Genomic DNA, 22,404 nt, shown 5'->3' with positions numbered 1-22,404 from the left:
GGGAGGTTGAGTTATTATGTTTATTTTGTCATTATGTTGGACATTATGTTTGCTTTGTAAAATACAATTTTTGATGTTTTTGGTGTTTTGGCTCAGCTACATCCTTCAATCAGTGAACACCTTCACCCTGGGCTCCACTGTTCTCGATGCACACTTGCATCCATGGGCATCGCCAGAAATTTTCCTGGGGGAGGGGGGGGTCGAATTGAAGATGTCAAGGATACACCCCTCCCCTCAAAAATATTGTGATACAGACCAGTGGCATATGCAGAAGTTTGTCAAGGAGGGTTCATTTTTACAATTATCGCATTATCGGTATTTTAAATTATTATTATTATTATTATATTATTATTGATGGCCGCGGTGGCTCAGTCGGTAACGCGTCTGACTACCATGCTAAAGCTCCCGGGTTCGATCCCCGGCCGGTTCAAATCCGGGAAATTTTCTAACGGTGGAAGCGGCCCCGGCATCCACCCAGCATCGAATAACATGGGTACCTGGGGGAAACCCTGGGGGGTAAAGGCGGTCAGGGGCATGATGCTGATCACATCTCCCCCCACTCACGACCGGATCAAGATAGTGTGGGGCGTTACCCCCACACCCCCTATACGCCTTCATGGCATGGTGCTATGCACAGGGGAACACTTTACACTTTTTTTTTAGTTTTTATTATATTTTTGTTATTGCTATATATTATTTTATATTAGTAGTAGTAACAGCAGCAGAAGCAAATGCAGTAGTATAAGCATAATTTCTAGTCTGTGCTTCAGAACGTGTAAAAGTTACAATTTAAGAGAGTTTCAGTGTTGCAAATTATGAAAGTTTCGTACCAAATTCGATATCTCAAGACCATTTTTAAACAATGACGCAAAATGAGATGAAATAAAGTACTTTGTTTATAAATTGCCACAAATTGAAAAAAGATGATGGAAATTTCCAGGGGGTCTACCAAACGGTTCGACCCCCCTACCGACGCCCATGCATGCATCCATTCAATCGTGCTCTCGATTATTCTGTGACACATAGCGACAGGCACGGACTGTATCACATTGGTGATTCAATGACGAAGCTCTTGCAGGTCCCTTACCCCAAATAAATGGTAACATCTTTCTGGACCACCCTGTATATTACAACAAGTTTATATTAACACAATATTGTAGCACTTGCAAGCATAATTGTTGCTAGAAAGTACTAAAATACTAGATACTTTACCTTATTAATCATTATTTGTTTTTCCACTGTTTTGTCGTTGACCCTATTCGTCAACAATGTCTCATGGGCTTCAAACTCTTTTATGATTGCCAGCTCTTCGTTCAGAGTTATCAAAAATAATTGCATGAATATTACGTCCACATCACACTGAAACTTTTTGTTGAACAGCTTCTCCAGTTCTGAATCATAGAGCTTTATTAGATCCTCCATAGATTTTATAATTTGGTCTTGTTCATATTTTTTCCTGTCAGGTTAAAAAAGACACCATTTTGAATGTGAGTTTGCAGAAAAAAAAGAAAAAGTAGTCAAATAGCATTGGGACAAATTATCATAATTTTGGCACCAGTATTGTGTGTGGAAATAATGACAGCTATTTTAATATTCTCATTGAGGTCAATATTATAAAATAAAACTCTGCGAAGTGTTACTCAGTATTTTGTGGAAACCGTCACTGTCACGATTAATCCAAGAAGTAGGAATGTAATGTAAAATAGCCAAAATAGAAAGAAAGAAAAAAAATACAGATAAATATGTAGAAATGTGCCATCATATAAGAATATGCCACAGTACTTTGCACTAGATCTTAAAAAATGGATTCAGCACAAGAGAGAAAAAAAAACACACCACATGAGAACATAAATATGTATGTGAAGAAAATAAAAAAATGGATGAAGGAAAGGAAAATCGTGATCATGAAAGCAGACAAAGAGAACAAGATGGTAATAATGAAGAAAGAAGAATATGAGAAGAAAATGAGACAGTGTTTCAATAAAGATGATTTTGAAAAAGTCAAAGTTGACCCACTAAATGCTATAATAAGACGAGTACATGAAACCATAGATACCAGTTGGATAATTAATGAGGAAGAGAAAAAGAGACTAAACATGGAAAAAGTGGCCATCCCAGTAGTATTTGGACTTCCAAATACACACAAAGAGAATATTCCAATGAAACCCATTGTTTTTCTTGTAAGTACGCATTGTTTGCATTGTAGAATTATTTTCCTGTAGTTTACGGTTATTACAAGCATAAAAAAAACAGTTTTTTGTTGTGACATTTCAGGAGAACACACGCTCCCTTCATCAGACATTTATTTTCATTTTGACTAGAGATACAGTTATAACAATGGTTAGCAATTTTTTAAACAAAAAGAATCCGTTATATAATGGATGTTGTCAATGTTACATTGTTGTAAGATAGCAACTTAACTGTGAAAAGAAGCAGTCTGTTTTATTTTTATTTCAGATAAAAAAAATTTGATCACATTATTTTTTGTTATTTAAAATTATGAATCCCAAATATCATCAGGTAATTCAAAGTCATCATTGTTTTCACAAAGTCTCTTGATGTTTTCTGTCACATTAAATTTTAAAGATGGTGGTTTACTCCATTTGTGAAAAAGAAAACTCCATACTGGATCTATGTTACCATTTTCATTATTTAATTTATTCCAGTGTTCTTCTGCAATAAACGAAGCTTCCCAGACATTCAACTCTATGTTTCCCATCAATCTTTTTAAAATCCTTCTCTTTTTAATCAAATGCTTCTCTTCAATGATGTGAGCTGACAAATCTGTTCTTGGGTTTAGATTTATCATGTCCAAATCGTGTTCGTGCCATCTTATTGCCATTTTTCTTCCTGTTTGTCCTACAACCATCCAGCATACAAATTAGCCAAAAAGTGTGTGAGAACAATAACAGACCTCAGGAAGGAAACAGAATTTGCAATAGAGAATTCCGAAGAAGTAACCAATATTTTGAAAACGATAGAATGCGATGAAAATTATGATCTAGTAAGTTTTGACATAAAAGAATTGTACCCCAGTGTTCCAAAAGAAATTGCTTTGGATTCCCTCGGAAAATGGTTACGTGAAGCAAAGGTGGAAGAACTAACAATATGGAACATAATAGGATGGGCAGATGTGTGCATAAGTCATAGTGTGTTTTGTTTTGGAGGAGAAGTATTTAAACAGAAGGAAGGATTAGCTATGGGGAACCCCCTATCATGTTTGTTAGCCAATGTATGTATGGATAGAGAAGAGAACAATGGAAACCGTGAAAAATGAGGTGATACTGTTCAAGAGATACGTGGATGATGTGATTTTCATAGCCAAAAGCAAAAAAACAACAGAAGAAATGTTTAGATTATTGAACGAAGGTCATGAAGGAAATGGACAATGGAAAGATTAAATATTTAGATATAACCATTGAAGTAAAAGGAAGAGGACTTGAAACTGGGGTGTACCATAAAAAGTTAGCTGGGAGAAAGTATATCCACAAGGAATCTGCACATGAAAGGAGAACCAAAAACATTTGGGAGAATTTTGTATGGAGGGCAACGAGATTATGCAACAACAAAGTAAGTTATGACAGAGAAATGAAGTGGATAATAGAGGCTGCACAGGAAAATGGATACAAAGCAAGAGATATAATTCACATTATAAGAAGAACAGAGAAGAAAATGAAAAAGAGACAAACAATAAAGAAAAACAAGAAGAAAATAAGAATGGACAGGAAGAGAAGAAGTATGTGAGTGTGAAAAAGACACATCTATGCAAAGTATGGACTAAGAGCAGCCTTCGAGCCACCAAAGAGCATCGAGAAATGGTTTAATGAATACAAAGGAGAGTGATAAATTGGCAGCGGCAGGGGTATATGAAGTAGAATGTGTGGATGTACAAGCAAATACATAGGAGAGACTGGGAGAAGCATCAACGAGAGAATTAAAGAACAAAGGAGAGACATTAAAGAGGAAGATCTAAGAACAGCAATGAGTGAGCATATGTTGACATATGGGGAGGGCCGGCTCTACCGTACGTGCAGCACGTGCATTTGCAAGAGGCGGCAAGCTCAAGGAAGGGGGGGGCTGGATGTATAAAAAATGGAAGCTGCATTATTTGAGGCAGTTTGGTCTTCTTTGGGAAGAGAAAATTCAAATTAAATCCATGAAGTATAAAGCAGAAACGGAAAAGAAAAGCAAAGAGTAACTGCGAAAGAAAACGGTGCCGAAAGTTTATATCAGTTGTCCTCTTACAAAAGCAGCTATTATTGTCTTGTCTGTGAAAATGGTAAGCATCGTCTACTGTGCGTGTGTGGTGCCAAGTTACAACGCTATCTATTGTTTGATCGTGCGCCAGTCCTCTACCCCCGCCCCCTGTTATCGAGGTTTGAGTGAACTGACGTGTCGCATTCGGTAGTCGGTAATAGAGCTGCATTGTTCTTTGACGTGTTGATCGCTAAAGGTGGTGATGATAGGTATTGCCGAATCGCGCAAAGGTGCGTATACATGTGCAAACTGAACCGTTAACGAAACGCTTGTGAACCGTTCGCTTAAATTATTCTTACAGCAATCCATGGGAAACCGCGAACCACTGGCAATCATTTTTTCAGTGTTCATCTTGTCATCATGTCTTCACGTGAGGAAAAGTATGCGATTTTGGTGATGAGTGGTGCAGATTTAGTGATGGCTAGTTTGTGCAAGAAGAAGAGGAAACAACGACATTGGAGGCACACCAACCTGTATAAGAAGCACACTGGTATGGAGCTTATGATGAATTTGAAGTCACATTTGTCCGCACAAATATTCATCTCAGCACCTACTTATTTCCCTCCAGGCATCCTATTTTTTTTTTTTTTTTTAAATGGTTCTTATGTTTAGGATCCCAGAGTAAAGATTTGGTTTCATAAATACCAATAAGTTTTAGTGCATTTTCGTATGACCACTCCATAATTACATCAAAAACTGCAACAAAACCATTAGAAAATCTGGAGATTCACGAACAGATCAAAAGCAACGAACTACGCACGATGCCATCCCAGTGTGAACTACAAACGCCTTTGTGTTCATCAGAAGAACCGACAGGAGATGGATCGCCACAAATGGTTCACAAGCAGTTTACCCGGCACTGCAAATCACGTCCCAATGGTGAGAACACATGGTTCACAAGTGGTTCGGGGAACGGATTGGTTCGCACATGTATATGCACTTCAAGATGCAATAGTATGTACGAATATCTGCTGTTTTTGTCGTTGCTGGTTGCACCTCATTTACGACCTTGACGGTGTAACGATAGTGTAGTTAGTGTATGTCATGTGTGAGAACGTGTGCGCGTTTGAGTCTGACAATGTATTGAGAGACTTGTGTATTTGTGCTGTCATTAAAACAACTGGCTTGTCAAGTCGTCATAAGAGATTTATAAATTATTTGTTGCATTTGTAATTGTAAACTAAGGTATGTCTGATAAAAGGAAACTCTCGGGTGCAGAATATCGTAAACGCAAACAACAAAAAGAGTGCAATATATAAAAACTCAGTGGAGCTTTGCACAAATTTCTGAAACTTGAGGCAAAGGGATGTAATGAAAGCCGAAGAATTCGAAACCGTTGATGCCATGATCTCAATTGAACATGAAATTGGTTAAAAATTAGACTATGGTTCTGTTATTCGCGACTTTGCAAATAGAAAAGCTAGAAAAGTTCATTTGTAAGCTTTCTAACTTAAGGGGGAAAGGTACAAAGTGAATAGTGTAATCATGAAGAAATCATGGTTTACGAGGCGTACATAATTGTACATGCATACTTTATTGTAAATAGTGATGAAGTTAAGATATGTTACTTCATGTACGACGTTCTGGAAAATGTACATAATTATGTACAGTATAAATTAAATAGTCATGAATCAAAACAGGAGTGTTGATAGTTCTGCACTTCGGCAGAAACTATGGAGAGTAAATGGAACAGATATTTTATTTTTATTAGACTTAAATATAATCATTATATAATTTTTTTTATGACTAACTTACCTTCTCACATTATGTATTCTTTCATTTTATTATGTTAAAAATTGGTTATACCATGTGAAATTTCCATGGATAACAAGCTTAGTTGTTCATACATTACGTTTTCCTTGTACCTATTTTGGGGTGGGGGCAGCAAGAAGTAAAATTGCATGGGGTGGCAAAATTCCTAAGGCCCGAGCTGCATATGGGCACTGGACTAAGAAAGTACAAATGAAGGAGAAGATGGAAACTGAAATCTAGAGAAAAGTGGCAGAGGCAAAGCACATATGCATAAAAAGGGGAGAGAAAATGAACAAAACCGAAGGGGAAATTGGAACGAAATGGGTGGAACTGATAAACAAGCATGTGAAAAGCAAGTTGGTTAAGTTTCCAGAGCCACCTTCAATTTTCTGCACAAAAATGGAAGATTTCACCTTACCAGATCAGTTAAAGGAGAAAGGGAAGGTCAGTGCCACCAGAAGGAGGAGCGGAGGGAAGACAAGAAGGGTAGGTTACAGGATAGAGGGGAGGGGGAGGAACAGCCCGCTATGACACCTGCAAGGTGGAAAAACCAATTTACCTAGGAGGAAATAAGAACACAAGGTATTCATTCCTTAGAAGTGTAGAGTGACTAGTCGAGGTTGTGTTGTTGTATGTATATCTTAGTGTAGCTTGAAAATGTTCTGGGAAACCAGAACAAAACATCGCAGATAAAATAAAATAAAAACAACTAAAAATAACTGTTAGATTATTTTGCATCTACAAAAAGTGGTTATGCGAACCTTTAAGAAGAATATAGATAATTTATAAATTGCAGCCCTAAAGTTAATTACATTCAGGTTAATTACTTCCTTACCATTGAGCGCTGATTCGCGGAACAACAATTATGTAGGGGTGTAAGGGGTGACCTTCCACATAGTACACCCAAATGTCAACCTCACTTCCACGTAGTACACCCTGGACTGAAGACTAACGAGGCTCTGGCGACTGGCCCCATGGCCAGTATAATTTTGTTTGTGTTGTCCTGTTCTTTTGTCCTTATGTGTGCTGAGTGCCCCTTTACAGCCTCAGCTTTTAACAGAAGTCAGAACATTTTAAATTTTTTAGTTATGCAACGTTAGAGTTGTTATTTGTAATGGTAAGGGGCTGGCCCCCGTATCATGTGATGGGAGCAAAATAGCCTAAGCGCTGACGCTTCCAAAATTTTAATTTGAAATCAAATCAAACAATTATGTAATATACTAACACTTCAATCATTCAAAGTCATATTTGTTACAGAGCCGTAACGCTCTTTATCAATTTCATCCCTTCATCATCATTATTGCAGTTAGCCAAAAGTGTCAGAAAAGCAAAAAAAAGATAATCTAATTCAATCAATCAATCTTCTTAAACACGTACCTTATCATTCTCATAGACCGAATTTCCTTCTCCCATTTTGTCAGTGTAGGATCCGAATCTGACACGTTCGCTATCAGGACCTCGTACTCCTCATCAAACGGCCCAGGGTCTTCTTTCGGCACTGCATCAACCTCTTCCCTCGGTGGTCTAACTTCAAGAATTTGCTCTTTAATGCGATCTAATTGTTCATCTGTAATCTGTAGTAAGAATAAAATAACATGCTCAATACTAAATTTTCTAGCAACTCGGGGGGGGGGGGGGGGGTTGAAGGTGGCCAGAGCATGGTGCTGATCTCCTCTGCAAATAGCCGACATCATGAATGTGTGGGGCACTACCTCCACATGTAATTGATCATGAGGTTTGACTTTTTAGTCCACTTTATTCACATTAAGTGTGGTTAATTTAATTTAACCACACTGCACTGTTACTCACGAATCAGATGACAAGAAGTTTCCCACGGCTTCACTCAATCCTTTCTGCTCCTCTTACAATGAAATGCTACAGTACCACCTCTCACTCCACACATTCATATGATTGTGCTCTTCCAAATACCACAAGTTGGCCAGGTGTCAATGAAAGGATTTTCAACGTGTAGTGAGACAACCATACCTCTTTTGAATTCTTTTTTATGCTTGCCAAACCATACTTTTAAATTTGAAAAGCTTTGTATCCTAAATTACTAAATTATCAACGACAATCAGAAATCAGTTCATATTGATGCGATGAGTAGAAATTTGATAAATTGACTGACAGGAATTATGAGACAGAAACATAAAAATACCAGATAACAAAAAATTACCTCAAGCTCTTTTTCTGGAGTTTCCAAAGGATGTAGAACTGGAATGTCTGGAGGGTTTAAAATATCTTCTTCTGCTAATTCTTTATGAACACGTTTCAGTCGTAAATGCAACTCTGTTATTTCTTTAATTATTCTCTTCTTCAATTCTCTCAGCCTATAAATCTCAGCATTAAATTCTTCTTTCTTATTAAAAATCTAAAAAACATTAAAATATGAGATTATAAATCACATGACAACTTCTTTTATGCACATTGAAAGGAAATTTGTTAAAAGAAAACCTTATTATTATCTCAATGAATTCCTCAAAATTATGAAAATATCTGTAAGATTTATTGTTATTTCTTGCTCTGTTGTTCAAAATCCCGACAAAGCAACACGAAAAATAGCAAAATGATCATAATATTATAAAAATATGAAACAATGAGTGAATTCAATCTTACTAATTATATTTTTATGCTATATTATAATTTAGTAGCGTTCATAGGAAATTTCAAATGGTCACGTATTATCTCAAAGTTTTCTTACCAGCAGAATTTCTTCAAAATTCCAGTTCTCATTCCAGAAATGAGAAAACATAACTTCAGACAGAAATAATTTGCAGAATTCTAGTTTTTCACCATGTCAGGGAATTCTTCATGATTTCCTGACATTGAAAAATCTTGAGCATGTTTGGAAATGGAAAATATTTCATGTCATGAGCATTTGGATATTTTTTATTTCCCACCCCAACAACAAAAAAAAATCTCTCCCACAAAGCCCTAATCATTACCACAGACATATTCTACATTAGCTTATGAATTGGTGATAAACTTCAAAAGCACAAAGTATCCAAGCAGGAATGCCCATGCCTCCCCCCCCCCCACCTCCCCTCCAGATCGTGTCATAAACCTCATAAAGTATTTAACCACTATCCTTTTCCTGAAAATCACTTTTTTAGCCTTAGTGAACACTTTACATGATCTGCCCCTCCTAAATTCTTCCTTTTCTTCATCTAACATATTAAATATGGTGCACCTAGTAGCAAAACTGACTTGGAAGCAGCTAAAGTAAATGAATTACCAATTAAATATATTCTGATTTTCCCCTTCTCATCACACATATTGCATCATGGTGCCAAGGTATAAACATTCTTTACATATATTTTACAAAATTATATATATGGTGAATTTTATATTATTCTAAGGAAAAAAATTCCCTAAAAAATTTTGACTGTATGGTCTGCACCATTATCCCCCGTGGGCACCTCTGTATACAAATTCACAAAGAATACATCATTTGAATTGAAATGAGTCAGTGTTAATAACAATAAATGGAAAGTCAATAAACACGTTATTGAATAAATTTCCTCAAAAATCCTCTGTGTGCCTCCCATGTGCCCCCTTCATTTCCAAGATCTTGCATTTTTACTGATGCTGATGAATAACAATAGAATGTACCTTGATTTTTGTATCAAGAAGCTCGCTGTACTTCATCTCCGTGCTGACTCTCTTGTCTTTGGGAACTTTGTAGTTGGGATCTGTTTTCAGCTTGTAATCTCCGATCGTTGCCTCGGCATCCTTGAACGTGTCCATGTCCCCAGGGTCTATTTTATTAGGGTCGGGTCTCTCGAAATAGAAATCTTCCCACTGCAAGTAAGTAATGCATGCATAAACACTCAAGCTTAAACTGAAAACTAGGGATGTGCCGAAGCCGATTGCAGATGTATGAAAATCGGCCGAAATTGACACATCGGCATCGGTATCGGAATCGGCAAAAATCCGATATTTAAACCGGTACAGATTATACTAGAGTTTTACCTTCTAATAAGTTTTATATTCTAGTTTTGTAAGATTTATTGAAAATTTGGTTATGATTCGTCATTATTGTAGAGTTTTTGTAATACAATTATTGCAAACTCTCATTCAAAGGATCAACCTAACTCAAAATCGGAAATAAAACAGTACATTGCTGAACCAGGATCTGTTGTTGTATTGGAAATTCAAAAATGAATATTCAAACCTGAAGCAAGTCCTGAGAAAATACTTGGGCATACCTGCTGCATCAGTATTCAGTGATTGAGTGTTCAGTGTTGCTGAACAGATTTGAGATAAGAGAAGAAGTAGGTTACTTCCTGAAGTGCTTCCAAATCTCGTGTTTCTGAAGTTGAATCTGGCAGAACAGGAATTCATTTTGCATTTCAAAGAACTGCTTGGGTACTAATGTTTAATCTCTTGAGAATCCATGTTCTTCTTAAAGGTTCACATAACATTTTGTAGATGCAAATGTACATTCACATCTCTTGAGAATATATATGTATATATCTATGATATGCAATAGAAATGTACACAGCAAATTTATTTTTGTCATGCTCAAAATAACATCCCATTTCTGTTTAATAATCTTATGTATCGGAATCGGTTAAATATTGGCATCAGTATCGGTTCCAAAAATTATCGGTGAGTACATCGGCATCGGTAAATTTTCAGCTTCATCACATCCCTACTGAAAACAATTCAATAATAATAATAACAACAATCTTTATTTCCATTGACCGGTGTCCATGGGTATGGAAAATGTAATACAATACAGGATTATAATTTAAGCCAATACACATTCCAACGTTACGTGTGTGACATTTCACACATAAAATGCAAGGTTCTAGACATGCGAATTGGTTAAAAATATTCATAATGAACTGATTCCATAGAATTATGAAGTACTTTGTGGTGTCTGCTAACAACTGAAATAAACTTGAGTATGATGACATAGTCTGAAAGCATAAAAACCATTAATGAATATGTGTTACGTGTGTGACGCTTCAAAACTATAGCCAAGTTTGACTTCATCTGTCTCTGAAGCATGTACTCTATGGATGATAATAATTATTGTTGGTGAAATATGCAAATTATATGCATTCACACACATTTAAACCTTAATGCAATTAAAAATAATAATAACACGATTAAGCCTTGTTTCCACATTAAATACAGTAAAGATGCTGACCAAGGCAGTTTATTATAAATCAAAAGCATTTTACACGTCAGGTTTCTACTCTATATCAGGGTCTTCCTCAGATGGAGAACTAAACTAAAATGGTGGAATACACAACCAGATGTGTATAAATACCTTTTGGTTGTTTATTCCATAATTTTAGTTTAGTTCTCCATCTGAGGAAGACCCTGATCTAGGGTAGAAACGTAACGTGTAAAGTGTTTTTAATTTTTAATAAACTGCCTTGGTCAGCAACTATAGAAAAACAATAATAATTTTCTGATTAATTGATTATGTCATTTACATGGAGTAGGACCACTGTTCGTTAAATGCTCCTTCGGGTTGTTCAAGGACCGTTTGGAATTTTATATCGGATCAGTACAAAATAGGTTTCAGTATCGGTAAATTTTATATTGGTACTTTATTGGTATTGGTCAAAATTTCATATCCATCCATCAATATTTCTATGTACATAAAAAAATTCTCACATCAGACAGACACTTGAAAAAAAGTGGGAATATAATCAAAATGTCCATCAGTTATTCATTGATTTCAAAAAAGCATATGATTCGGTCAAAAGAGATAAATTATATAATATATTAGTAGAGTTTGGAATACCTAAGAAGCTTGTTAGTATAATAAAAATATGCACCAGTGAAACAGAGAGTAAAATTCGTGTGGGTATTAATGTGTCTGACAAATTTACAATTCATGATGGGTTAAAACAAGGAGATGCATTATCTTCATTGCTCTTTAATTTTGCCTTAGAATATGCTGTTAGGAAGGTAAGAGAAACTAACGAAGGACTAAAATTAAATGGTGTGACTCAGTTGTTAGCATATGCAGATGATGTAGACTTACTGGGGGATGATGTGAATACAATTAAGAATAATGCTAAAATATTTTTCAAAACTGCTAAAGAGATAGGTTTGGAAGTTAACAAAGAGAAAACTAAATATATGCTTACAGGTCAAAACCAAGTGTTAGGTAATAATCAAAATCTAATTATTGATAACAACTCGTTTGAACCAGTTTCCAAATTCAAATACTTAGGAGTACTATTAACAAATGAAAATTATATTAAAGAGGGAATAAAAAGTAGGCTTAATTCAGGAAATGCATGTTACTTCTCTCTTCATAAACTTTTGTCTTCTCGTTTAATATCTAAGAAACTAAAAGTTAAAATATACAAAACCGTAATTTTGCCTGTAGTATTGTATGGGTGTGAGGCTTGGTCCCTTACATTGAAGGAGGAACATAAATTGAGAGTATTTGAAAATAAGATCCTTAGGAAAATCTTTGGACCTAAAAGGGATGAGGAGACAGGTGAGTGGAGAAGGTTACATAATTTAGAACTACATAATTTGTATTCATGTCCAGATATTATTAGAATAATTAAATCAAGAAGACTTAGGTGGGCAGGCCATGTGGCACAAATGGGAGAGGAAAGAGGAGTTCACAGGATTCTTTGTTGGGAAACCTGATGGTAAGAGACCTGTAGGAAGGCCAAGACGAAGATGGAGGGACAACGTTGAGATGGACCTAAAGGAAATCGGTAGGGATGGAAAAGAGTATATAGATCTTGCTCAGGATAGGGACAGATGGAAGGCCTGTGTTGCTGCAGCTATGAAGCTTCGGGTTTAAGAAGGTTAGAGAGTTAGTTAGTTAGTTATAAAAAATAACAACTATTGAATATACCCACCCGTCGCCTTCTTCTCAGCAATTTCAGTTGCCTCTCGATGTACTTGTTTATAGCTCTTTGGGCCTTTGAGCTTAACTTCATCTGCAGAACATGCTCCAAGGACTTCATGAATTGTTCCTCAAGGGTTCCGTCATCGGACCTTTTCACGACTTGCACTCGGATCTCGTCAACATAAGTTGGCCTACACAAAATAAATAGGAGTGTGCAAATATAACCAAGAAACAAAAGGACAATTAACACTGTACTATTTGTTTACAAGTAGTTCAGCAAAAGAAGAAATCTGTATGAATCGGAGATCTTATAGGTCCCATAAAGGTTCAACAGCCTGTTGAGGGTCTCGGCTTGGAAAGCAGATTTTCATCTGCATATCGTGTCTAGGTCTGAGCTGACATCGATGTCGATGTATCGGAAAGTTTTGGTTGGAATTTATTTACCGATATGGACCGATACTTTCCCAGCATTTTGGTCTTTCCTGGACTCTGCAAAAATCCTGTGAGATACTTTCAAGAGGTCTAATTGTCCTGGAAATTATTCAAAACTCAAAGTTTCTTTATTTTACAAAAGTTTTATGTGAACAAACTGAATTTTTGTGTTATGTAACATGTAATTTAATATAATGGTGTAATTCTCAAATATTTAAAGCAAAATCTTGGTAAATTGATCCATAAAATTTGAGTGTAATACTTAAACACTAATATAAATCTATATTTTGAACAAATTTTAATTATTACATATTTTCAAGTATCAGTATTGGTATTGGTGGGAATTGGTGAGAGTATTGGTTCAGCCCTAATTGTCCCATTGCTGCTGTTTTTTAGCTCTCAAGACCATAATGCACCACTGTTGCTTTCAAGTAGCTCCCCAACTGTTCCCGTGATGCTGAGTCAACACAGACACTTTGACACTACCACCAGGGATCGAACCTAGGACCCATTGCACCCAGTGGCATATTCTGAAAATCTGAACTGCAACAATTCTAATTGTGTATATACAGTGGAACCTCGATTTTACATTTTTCAGGGAATCAAGCAGAAAAAAACTAAAATGAGGGGAAAATGTACAACCGGGAAAATTGTACTACATTTGGGACCATCAAGGTTGAATGTACAGGGTTAGCCTAAAAGAAATAGACACTTTGAAAGTTTTACACAGTTTTAATAATAGGGCTGAGACTACCAGTTTCCTGAAATATATTGCTCCAATCGTAGATGGACTGCCTTGTGGGTGGTTGTTTGCCATACCGTGCTCTAAAATGACACTGTATGAGAGTAACAGAATTTGTTTTTGCAAATTCAATCATGCAGAAAGCCTTCTCCACCTGGCTAGTGGCCATACTGCTCAACTTACGTCAAGAGTGTTCATGTGTTCACGTCACATAGACAAACAAAAAGCAGAGGTCGTAAACTTGAAGACTTTCTTTATACAACTGTACTAAATGCTTTCTTCATGATGAAAGTCATGCGAATTACTCACAAATTTAATATACAGAGTGTCCCACTCGTAAGGGGTCCCGGAAAAAGTGTTATAAAAATCTTAATAAAAGAAGATATGAAACCAAATTTGTACATGACGGTTGAGAAATGAAGGTACATTACAAGAAGTGCTGGAAGTGACCTCCCCCCACCTGTATACACAGTTCAACATGGCACTGCATGTTCGTGAATGCCAGAGTATTCGGCGTGACTGCCTGGATTCACGGTGGATGTTCTCACGTAACTCATCTATGGTGCGTTGTTTGTTCTTGTACACACTACCTTTAAGGTGACCCCACAGAAAAAAAACAGGGGTCACGTCCGGTGACCTTGGGGGCCATAATCCTTTCGAAATCACTCGGTCAGGGAACATTCACCAACATGCAGCACCGTGTTGAACTGTGTATACAGGTGGGGGGTGGTCACTTCCAGCACTTCTTGTACTGTACCTTCATTTCTCAACCATAAAGGTATGTCATGTACAAATTTGGTTTCATATCCTCTTTTATTAAGATTTTTATAACACTTTTTCCGGGGCCCCTTACGAGTGGGACACCCTGTATATATATATATTATTAACTTACGTTTTGCGAGTATCGAGGTAACTTCTGCGATGTTTCGGGACGCAACTGCTCCCTTCCTCAGGCTGCTCACGTTTAGGTTATGTATAAATCATAACCACGTCGAACTCTCCATAGGTTCAGGATATAGGATTGGTAAAAGGTGTGTGGTGAGTATTGCAGCACACGTGGACCGTGGCTATTCACAGTTTTAAAGTTTTAACATTCCAAGGAGCAGTTTCTAATTGGGAAAATGGTATGGTAGTTTGACGTGCACCTGTAATGGGTTTTAGGTTTTCACTGTTTTTTAACGACACACCTTTTACCAATCCTATATCCTGTACCTATGGAGAGTTCAACGTGGTTATGATTTATACATAACCTAAACGTGAGCAGCCTGAGGAAGGGAGCAGTTGCATCCCGAAACTTCGCAGGAGTTACCTCAATACTCGCAAAACGTAAGTTAATATATATATATATATATATATATATATATATATATATATATATAAGGTAAAGTGTTCCCCTGTGCATAACACCACCCTATGAAGGCGTATAAGGGGTGTGGGGGTAACGCCCCACACTTTCTTGATCCGGTCGTGAGTGGGGGTGATGTGATCAGCATCATGCCCCTGACTGCCTTTACCCCCCAGGGTTTCCCCCAGGTACCCATGTTATTCGACGCTGGGTGGGCGCCGGGGCCGCTTCCACCGTTAGAAAAGTTCCCGGATTTGAACCGGCCGGGGATCGAACCCGGGACCTTTAGCATGGTAGTCAGACGCGTTACCGACTGAGCTACTGAGCTACCATATATATATATATATATAAATAAATATATATAATGGATAAAAGCAAGGAGGGCCAAAAGGGCTAAGTAAAAATCAAAGAAGGTAAAAGGAAACACTCACCGGACAGTAGAAAAATTCAAAATTTTCGCTAATTTCATAGCATCATCGGTGTGAGAAGAAATAGATGGAACCGGAAGTTTTATATATATATATATATATATACATGCTTTCTGATGTAACATTTCAATTTATAAAGCATTGAAACTGTCAATTTCTTTTAGGCTGACCCTGTATAATGCAGGAAAATGTAATACCCGGAAATGTAAACTCAAGATTCCACTTTATATGTATTCTACAGTTAAACTGCAAAACTTATTTAGTATATACAACAGTTGCAATAATATTCTGACTGCAACTATGGCAATACAAACATTGCAAAGAATTGTAACTAATTTTTCATTTAGGCTGCATTTCCTGAACTGGTCAGCACATGTTGAGAAGTATTTTCATGCATGGTTGAAGTGCATCATTTACAGGAATAATGAAAATTAAGTAACAATATAATTTACCTCTCTTTCAGAAATGATTGCAAATGCTCCTCTGATAGCATGAATGAAAACATAACAACAATTAAAGACAATCATCATTATAACTTCCAACACACTTCGTACATTAAAATGTTTGTATCAAAATTTCAATATGAGGGGTTCAAAGCACACGTGGCATAACTCCACTTTTCGTGGAAATGGAGTTCCATGTAACAGTTGGGTTGAAAAGTTTGTAGGCTAACATAGTAAAAAATATTTTTTTGACAAAATTCGATTTTATTATTCAATATAGTTGCCTTCGAGGGCGATACAACGATTATAGCGGTCATACAATTTTTCGATGCCATTTTTGTAGTACGATTTCTCTTTAGCCTCAAAATAGGCCTCAGTTTCGGCGATTACCTCTTCGTCAGTGCTAAATTTCTTTTCAGTGAGCATTCTTTTAAGGTCTGCAAACAGGAAAAAGTCACTGGGGGCCAGATCTGGAGAATATGGTGGATGGGGAAGCAATTCGTAGTCTAATTCATATAATTTTGCCATCGTTTTCATTGATTTGTGACACGGTGCATTGTCTTGATGAAACAGCACTTTTTTCTTCTTCAAATGGGGCCGTTTTTTCGTGATTTCATCCTTTAAACGCTCCAACAACGCTATGTAATAATCTCAGCTATCTCGATCAACTTCACTTTACGATCATTTAAAATTATTTTGTGGACTTTTTTGATGTTTTCGTCGGTAACAGCCTCTTTGGGGCGTCCACTGCGTGCATCGTCTTCGATGCTCATTTTGCCTCGTTTAAATTTAGCAAACCACTTCTCAACGGTTGATTTTCCTGGTGCAGAGTCCGAATAATGTTTATCAAGCCAAGCCTTGGCTTCAACAGTATTTTTTTTCGCCAAAAAGCAATGCTTTATTAACACACGAAATTCTTTTTTATCCATTTTTTCACAATAACAAAAGCTGCTTCACTCACAATGCTATATCTCACGAACTAATTATCCGGCAGCTGTGAAATTTATACACGTATCTTTTGAAGGTTAGTACTAAGTAAAAATCACATGGATTTAATTCTAGTAACGCCATCTATGAGTCAGCCTACGAACTTTTCAGCCCAACTGTTATAACTTAGATCTGTGAAGTATCAACATTTCAGTGCTAGAAGTAAGTTTCAAATTCTTGCTCATAGTAGCACCACTATGTTTGTATTCCAAGGATAAACATATAGCACTAAGTTATATAAATGTGATTTTTTCTTAAAACTGGGCATGGAGTTATGGAACTTGTACTCTGAACCCATCATATATTGCATATTGTGCATTATAAATATTGTTTTTCTTTTTATATCGCTTGAAGAAAAAGTTATGTAAAAAATACAGACACACACATACTGTAAGGAGGTCAAGGAATAATGACAATAAAATAAAAGATTTGTCATTGTAAATCAGATCTACAGAATATTGGTTATTGGTACAGTGGGATCCATGAGTATTACTGTGTAAATTGTCCATGACTATTTTCATTAATTTTTCTTTCACATCCTGTGTGTTTTTAAGTGATGGATTTTTATGTATGCTGGTGCAGAAGTTATCAACAGCTTGTTTTGAATTTTCTTTTAATTCCTGAAGCTCTTATTGGGTCAAATAAAGTGCATGAACATGGTGATGGACAATTTGCATGGTAATACTCATGGATCCCACTGTAAAAGTACATTTTGCATTGGCCCTTTATTGGTATCAGCAAAAATTTACATACCAGACCAGTCTTAGTTGATAAGGTGAAACAATTTTTTCTCTTCATACCTTCAGGTAGATTTTCGAATTTACAAATAACATACTAAAATCGACACAAAAAAAATGCATGTGTATGGATTATTTTTAGATTTTACCAAAGCATTTGATTTGGTACAGCATGACATTTTACTAGATAAAATGGACCATTATGGAATCGGAGGTTTAGGAAAAAAATGGTTCACATCTTATTTAAAAGACAGATGTCAGTATGTAGATATTAACAAAATCAAATCAGACAAATTGTTCCTCAAAACAGGTGTACCGCAAGGTTCAATTCTAGGACCAGTTTTATTTTTACTTTACGTATATGATCTTCCAGAAACCTTATCAGAGTCTCAAACAATACTTTCCGCGGATGATACAAATATCATAGTAAGAAGCCTGGAATATCAGCAACTTCAAAAGAATTCTGTTTCAACAATGTACAATGTGACAATTCCAAACTTGTGTAAAGTTGAATGGATGCTAATAAATCAGTCAATCAATCAATCAACACAACTAAACACCTGGTTAAACAATAACAAGCTTTCCTCGAATATTAATAAAACAGTTCTAATAAATTTTAATCCAGTAAAACAAATAAAAAACTTAAATGTAATTATTAACAATGAAGTTGTCAAAGAATGCAATGCAATAAAATTCTTAGAAGTAAGGATAGACACAAACCTGTTTTGGGACATGCAAATTACTAATTTAACTCAAAAGTTAAGCAAGCTCTGCTACATTATGAGAATTTTGAGAAATGTTTTAACTTTGAATGATTTAAGGACAGTATATTTTGGACAGATTCAACCTATACTTACATATGGTCTCTCTTTCTGGGGCAGTTCACCCAAAATGCAGAAAATTTTTATTTGGCAAAAAACGGATATTAAAAATTATGAAGAATGTATCCCTCTCAAACCCAACAAATCAAATTTTCAATGAATTTCAAATATTACCTCTTCCATGTGTGTACATATTAGAAACATTGTACTTTATTCATACAAATTTTGAAATCTTCTCAAAAAATCTGGACATACACAAGTACAGCACTCGTATGCATAACTCCCTCCACCTTTCTACTGTCCGCACATCCAAAACACATAGTGGTCTAGGATTTCAAGGTGTAAAACTTTATAACAAACTGCCAGAGGAATTCGAGAATCATAATGCAACTAAATTTAAAATGACAGTAAAAAGCTTGCTAATGAAGTATTTGTTTTATAGCACAAAGGAGTACTTAGATCACATTTTTCATTAATAGACATAACCTTTGATTTTTCTTCAATTTTTATGTTACTTTATTTTATTTTTATTTTCACTAATACACATAACCTTTGACTTTTTCTTCTATTTTTCATGTTATTTTATACTCTTTTATACTTTTTAATATGCGTAAGTATGTGTTAATTCCTTTGTACTCAAAATTATACATGTAATTGACCTATCCCATATCATAGTGCTATTTATACTCATATGATCAAGTGGATGGAAATAAATCTTATCTTATAGTATCCTGGGCTATGTTTAAACGAACATACAAGTTTAAAATTACACCAGTAGGCTAACAAAAGCATTCAACTACTTTATCGTCCAATCCACTTTTGATCTTGCCACTAAAGTTTCCAGGTTTGAGTGTCAACCTTATCATGGGCATTCTTTGTGAGTGCCCCCTCATTAATTCAATCTAATGATCATTCACCTTCATTGTCACAACTAGGGAAAGGTGACAAAAGTGAGGTTGAAATAACAAAAATACAAAACACAAAAGAAACCAATCGGCTACACTTTGTAGAGGAACTCTGTTTACTTCTCTTGTGGGTGGAATATTAATAGAATAATTATTATATCAACATAAGTTACCTGCCTTTTTCTTTGGCTTCTTCTAATTTAATTTGAGCAAGTTCAACGGCGACATCAAAATCCTTATCATGTTTCCTGTGACGATATGACCTCACTGTTATATCTTTCCTAAAAGAAGGAAAAGAAAAATGCAGTAATGATTATTGCTTGAAAAGGCAATAGTGAATGGTTTCTATCCTTATCACCATCACAGAAATTCAATATTTTGCAAATAGCTGAAAATCCTATATGCTAATAACTAATTCATAAGTTAAACAACTCTGTACCAAAGATGTTTGATAGGAACTTCCCATAAAGTTTTTCTTGTATGTATGCATTGCTTGCACTGTAGAATTTTTTTTCCTGTAGTTTACGGTTATTACAAGCATAAGAAAAACTGTTTTCTTATGCTTGCAATAACCATAAACTACAGGAAAATAATTCCCATAAAGTGTATAGTGATTACAAGCATTTGAACACTCATTTGATGTTTAACAAATTTAAAAGATGCTTGTTGCAAAACCAAATTACAGATAACAGTTCAAACCATGTGTAAAGGATCCACGTATTCTCTCTCACTCTTTTTTTTTTGATTCTGATTAAACATAAGTTCAAAGAAGAGACCACGAGGTTTATTTAAATATAACCAAATTGTTGCTTCATACATCAATGACCATGAGAAATCTAAGAACTCATGCAACATAAATGAAAAAAAAAATCACTTCTCTAAATAAAATAATAGTATTTCCATGGTAATTGCACAGAAATACGTATATTGATTGTCTATTACATACATTAATTAAGGAGGGTAAGAAACCATTCACATTCTTCAAGAAGATTTGTAATTTTATATCAGACTGGTATAATATCGGTTATGAGTACTGCTAAATTATATATTGGTATTAAAGCCGACCTCTATGGTGGAGTGGTTATCACAGCATTCTGGAACACCAGGGGATCCAGGTTCTTTGTGAGTGTCCGTTCATCAGTTTCATCATATCATCACTCATCCTCATTGTCGTGATTAGCCAAAGTGGCAGAAAAGTGATGCTGAATTGCAAATCTAATTAAATCAAATACATCGTTGTAGGAAAAACTTCTGTATTGGTCCATCCCTAGAACATATACTAAATGCACTTCTTACATAAATATATTGTGGAACGATTCAAGGGAGACTCTGTAAAAAAGGTAAAATCTCTCGCCAGACATCAGTGCTCGGTCAAGCAACAATTTACAACGCAAGGTAACATTCCACAAATAGCGGAAACACATGACGTCAGGAGACACGGCATTCTTCGATACTACCGGGTTCAAGCCCGTCATCGGCTGGCAAATATGGAAGTGCTGTCCAAGCAGCTAGGAAGTATTTGCCAGCAGCTTAAAAGAGCTAAGCACCAGAATTCGAGGCTCAGTCAAGTCTCAGAATTCAAGGACCTCCAGAAGAAGACCAGCTACCAGGCGAAGACCTCGACACCTTCCAGGTCTCAGCCCGGCTCGAGAAACCGAGATGAAGCTTTCGCCTAAGGCAACCACAGTACATTCACGAGTTGACTATCTTCAGAACCACGGCCTGCAACTTGTAGCCGTCGGTCAGACCATCGTCTCGGCATCTTTTCCAGGGCCGATACTTCAAGACCAGCGTGTGGTTCGTTGTCAAGCCACGGGCAAGAAGACCGTGAGCTGTCGAACTCAGGACTCCATGCTCTGTTGCCTGACGTCCACACTCAACCGCTTGACCAAGAGGTAAGATGTACGTCGTCTACATCCCTTGAAATCATTCCACTCCCTGCCAGAGCCTGTCAGCGAGATTGTATGGGGACCATAAAACGTAACCTAGCTCTACCATCTGACCCCTAAAGCGTTCACAGTAACGATCCCGTAGTTTAAGCAATTGAAACCAGTGAACGCATCAATATAATAATTCTGTGTGCCTTTAGTGAAGAATTACTTTATTCACCTATCGATTTCAGTGACTCACTAAATTACCATTCACACAAGGCTATGTGTAAGAATTGAATTCGACCATGCTGGCAATTTAAATACTAAATGCTGTCTACAAGGTTCATACTCTTAAAAATTTGGCAACCCAACCCCTGCTTTAAAGTGACTTAGCCTAACCTACAATACAATGCAACATAAGAAATCAAACTTACTCTATGCCATGCATGACAATATTTGGCATCTGCAGTACATCGAGGAAGTACCCTCTTACTTTATCCAAATGAAGCTGCGTCTTCTCACATTCGTGGGCCAATTTCCTTTTGACTAGATCCAGTTCGTCTTGCAATTTCTGCTCCAGAACATCCGTCACTCTTCTATCAGGGTCCAGCTCTTCTCTGGGAATCTGCTGAGATTCAGGAAGCTCAGAATTCCTGGAATTAAAAGTAAACACTTATTAATTATGTCAGTGAGTTCCTAATTACTAAGCTACAAAACAATCCAAATAACCAAAAAGTTTGTGGCGAAACATTATGTCAACCATACTAAAAGTGGCTGGCCAATTGTAAGAACATACTGTTGGACAATGGTGATTTTGGCCATAGTGACAACATATGGTTAAAATGT

At 36.3% G+C, this 22,404-nt stretch overlaps 2 protein-coding genes across 2 annotated transcripts in view; both read right to left on the bottom strand.

Annotated features, from left to right (window-relative positions):
* The window catches only part of fusl (transmembrane protein fuseless), a 362,638-nt gene that overhangs the window by 149,003 nt on the left and 191,231 nt on the right, over positions 1 to 22,404 (bottom strand). The gene's annotated exons all lie outside the window — the stretch shown is intronic.
* LOC146000145 (cilia- and flagella-associated protein 44) overlaps positions 1 to 22,404 on the bottom strand; it is a 90,790-nt gene that overhangs the window by 21,484 nt on the left and 46,902 nt on the right. Inside the window, exons 13-19 of the mRNA XM_083137486.1 lie at positions 21,993 to 22,211; positions 19,861 to 19,968; positions 12,858 to 13,038; positions 9,622 to 9,810; positions 8,186 to 8,380; positions 7,387 to 7,583; positions 1,213 to 1,456 (exon numbers count right to left, since the gene is read on the bottom strand). Coding sequence (XP_082993612.1) covers positions 1,213 to 1,456; positions 7,387 to 7,583; positions 8,186 to 8,380; positions 9,622 to 9,810; positions 12,858 to 13,038; positions 19,861 to 19,968; positions 21,993 to 22,211 — 1,333 coding nt within the window. The remainder of the gene's footprint in view (positions 1 to 1,212; positions 1,457 to 7,386; positions 7,584 to 8,185; positions 8,381 to 9,621; positions 9,811 to 12,857; positions 13,039 to 19,860; positions 19,969 to 21,992; positions 22,212 to 22,404) is intronic.

The sequence above is a fragment of the Lepisma saccharinum genome, chromosome 16 (genome assembly GCF_977018435.1).
Source record: "Lepisma saccharinum chromosome 16, izLepSacc3.1, whole genome shotgun sequence".
In the NCBI taxonomy this organism is placed as follows: domain Eukaryota; kingdom Metazoa; phylum Arthropoda; class Insecta; order Zygentoma; family Lepismatidae; genus Lepisma; species Lepisma saccharinum.
The sequence above is the reverse complement of the archived record's forward strand: the minus strand, read 5'-3'. Positions and strand labels throughout refer to the sequence as shown.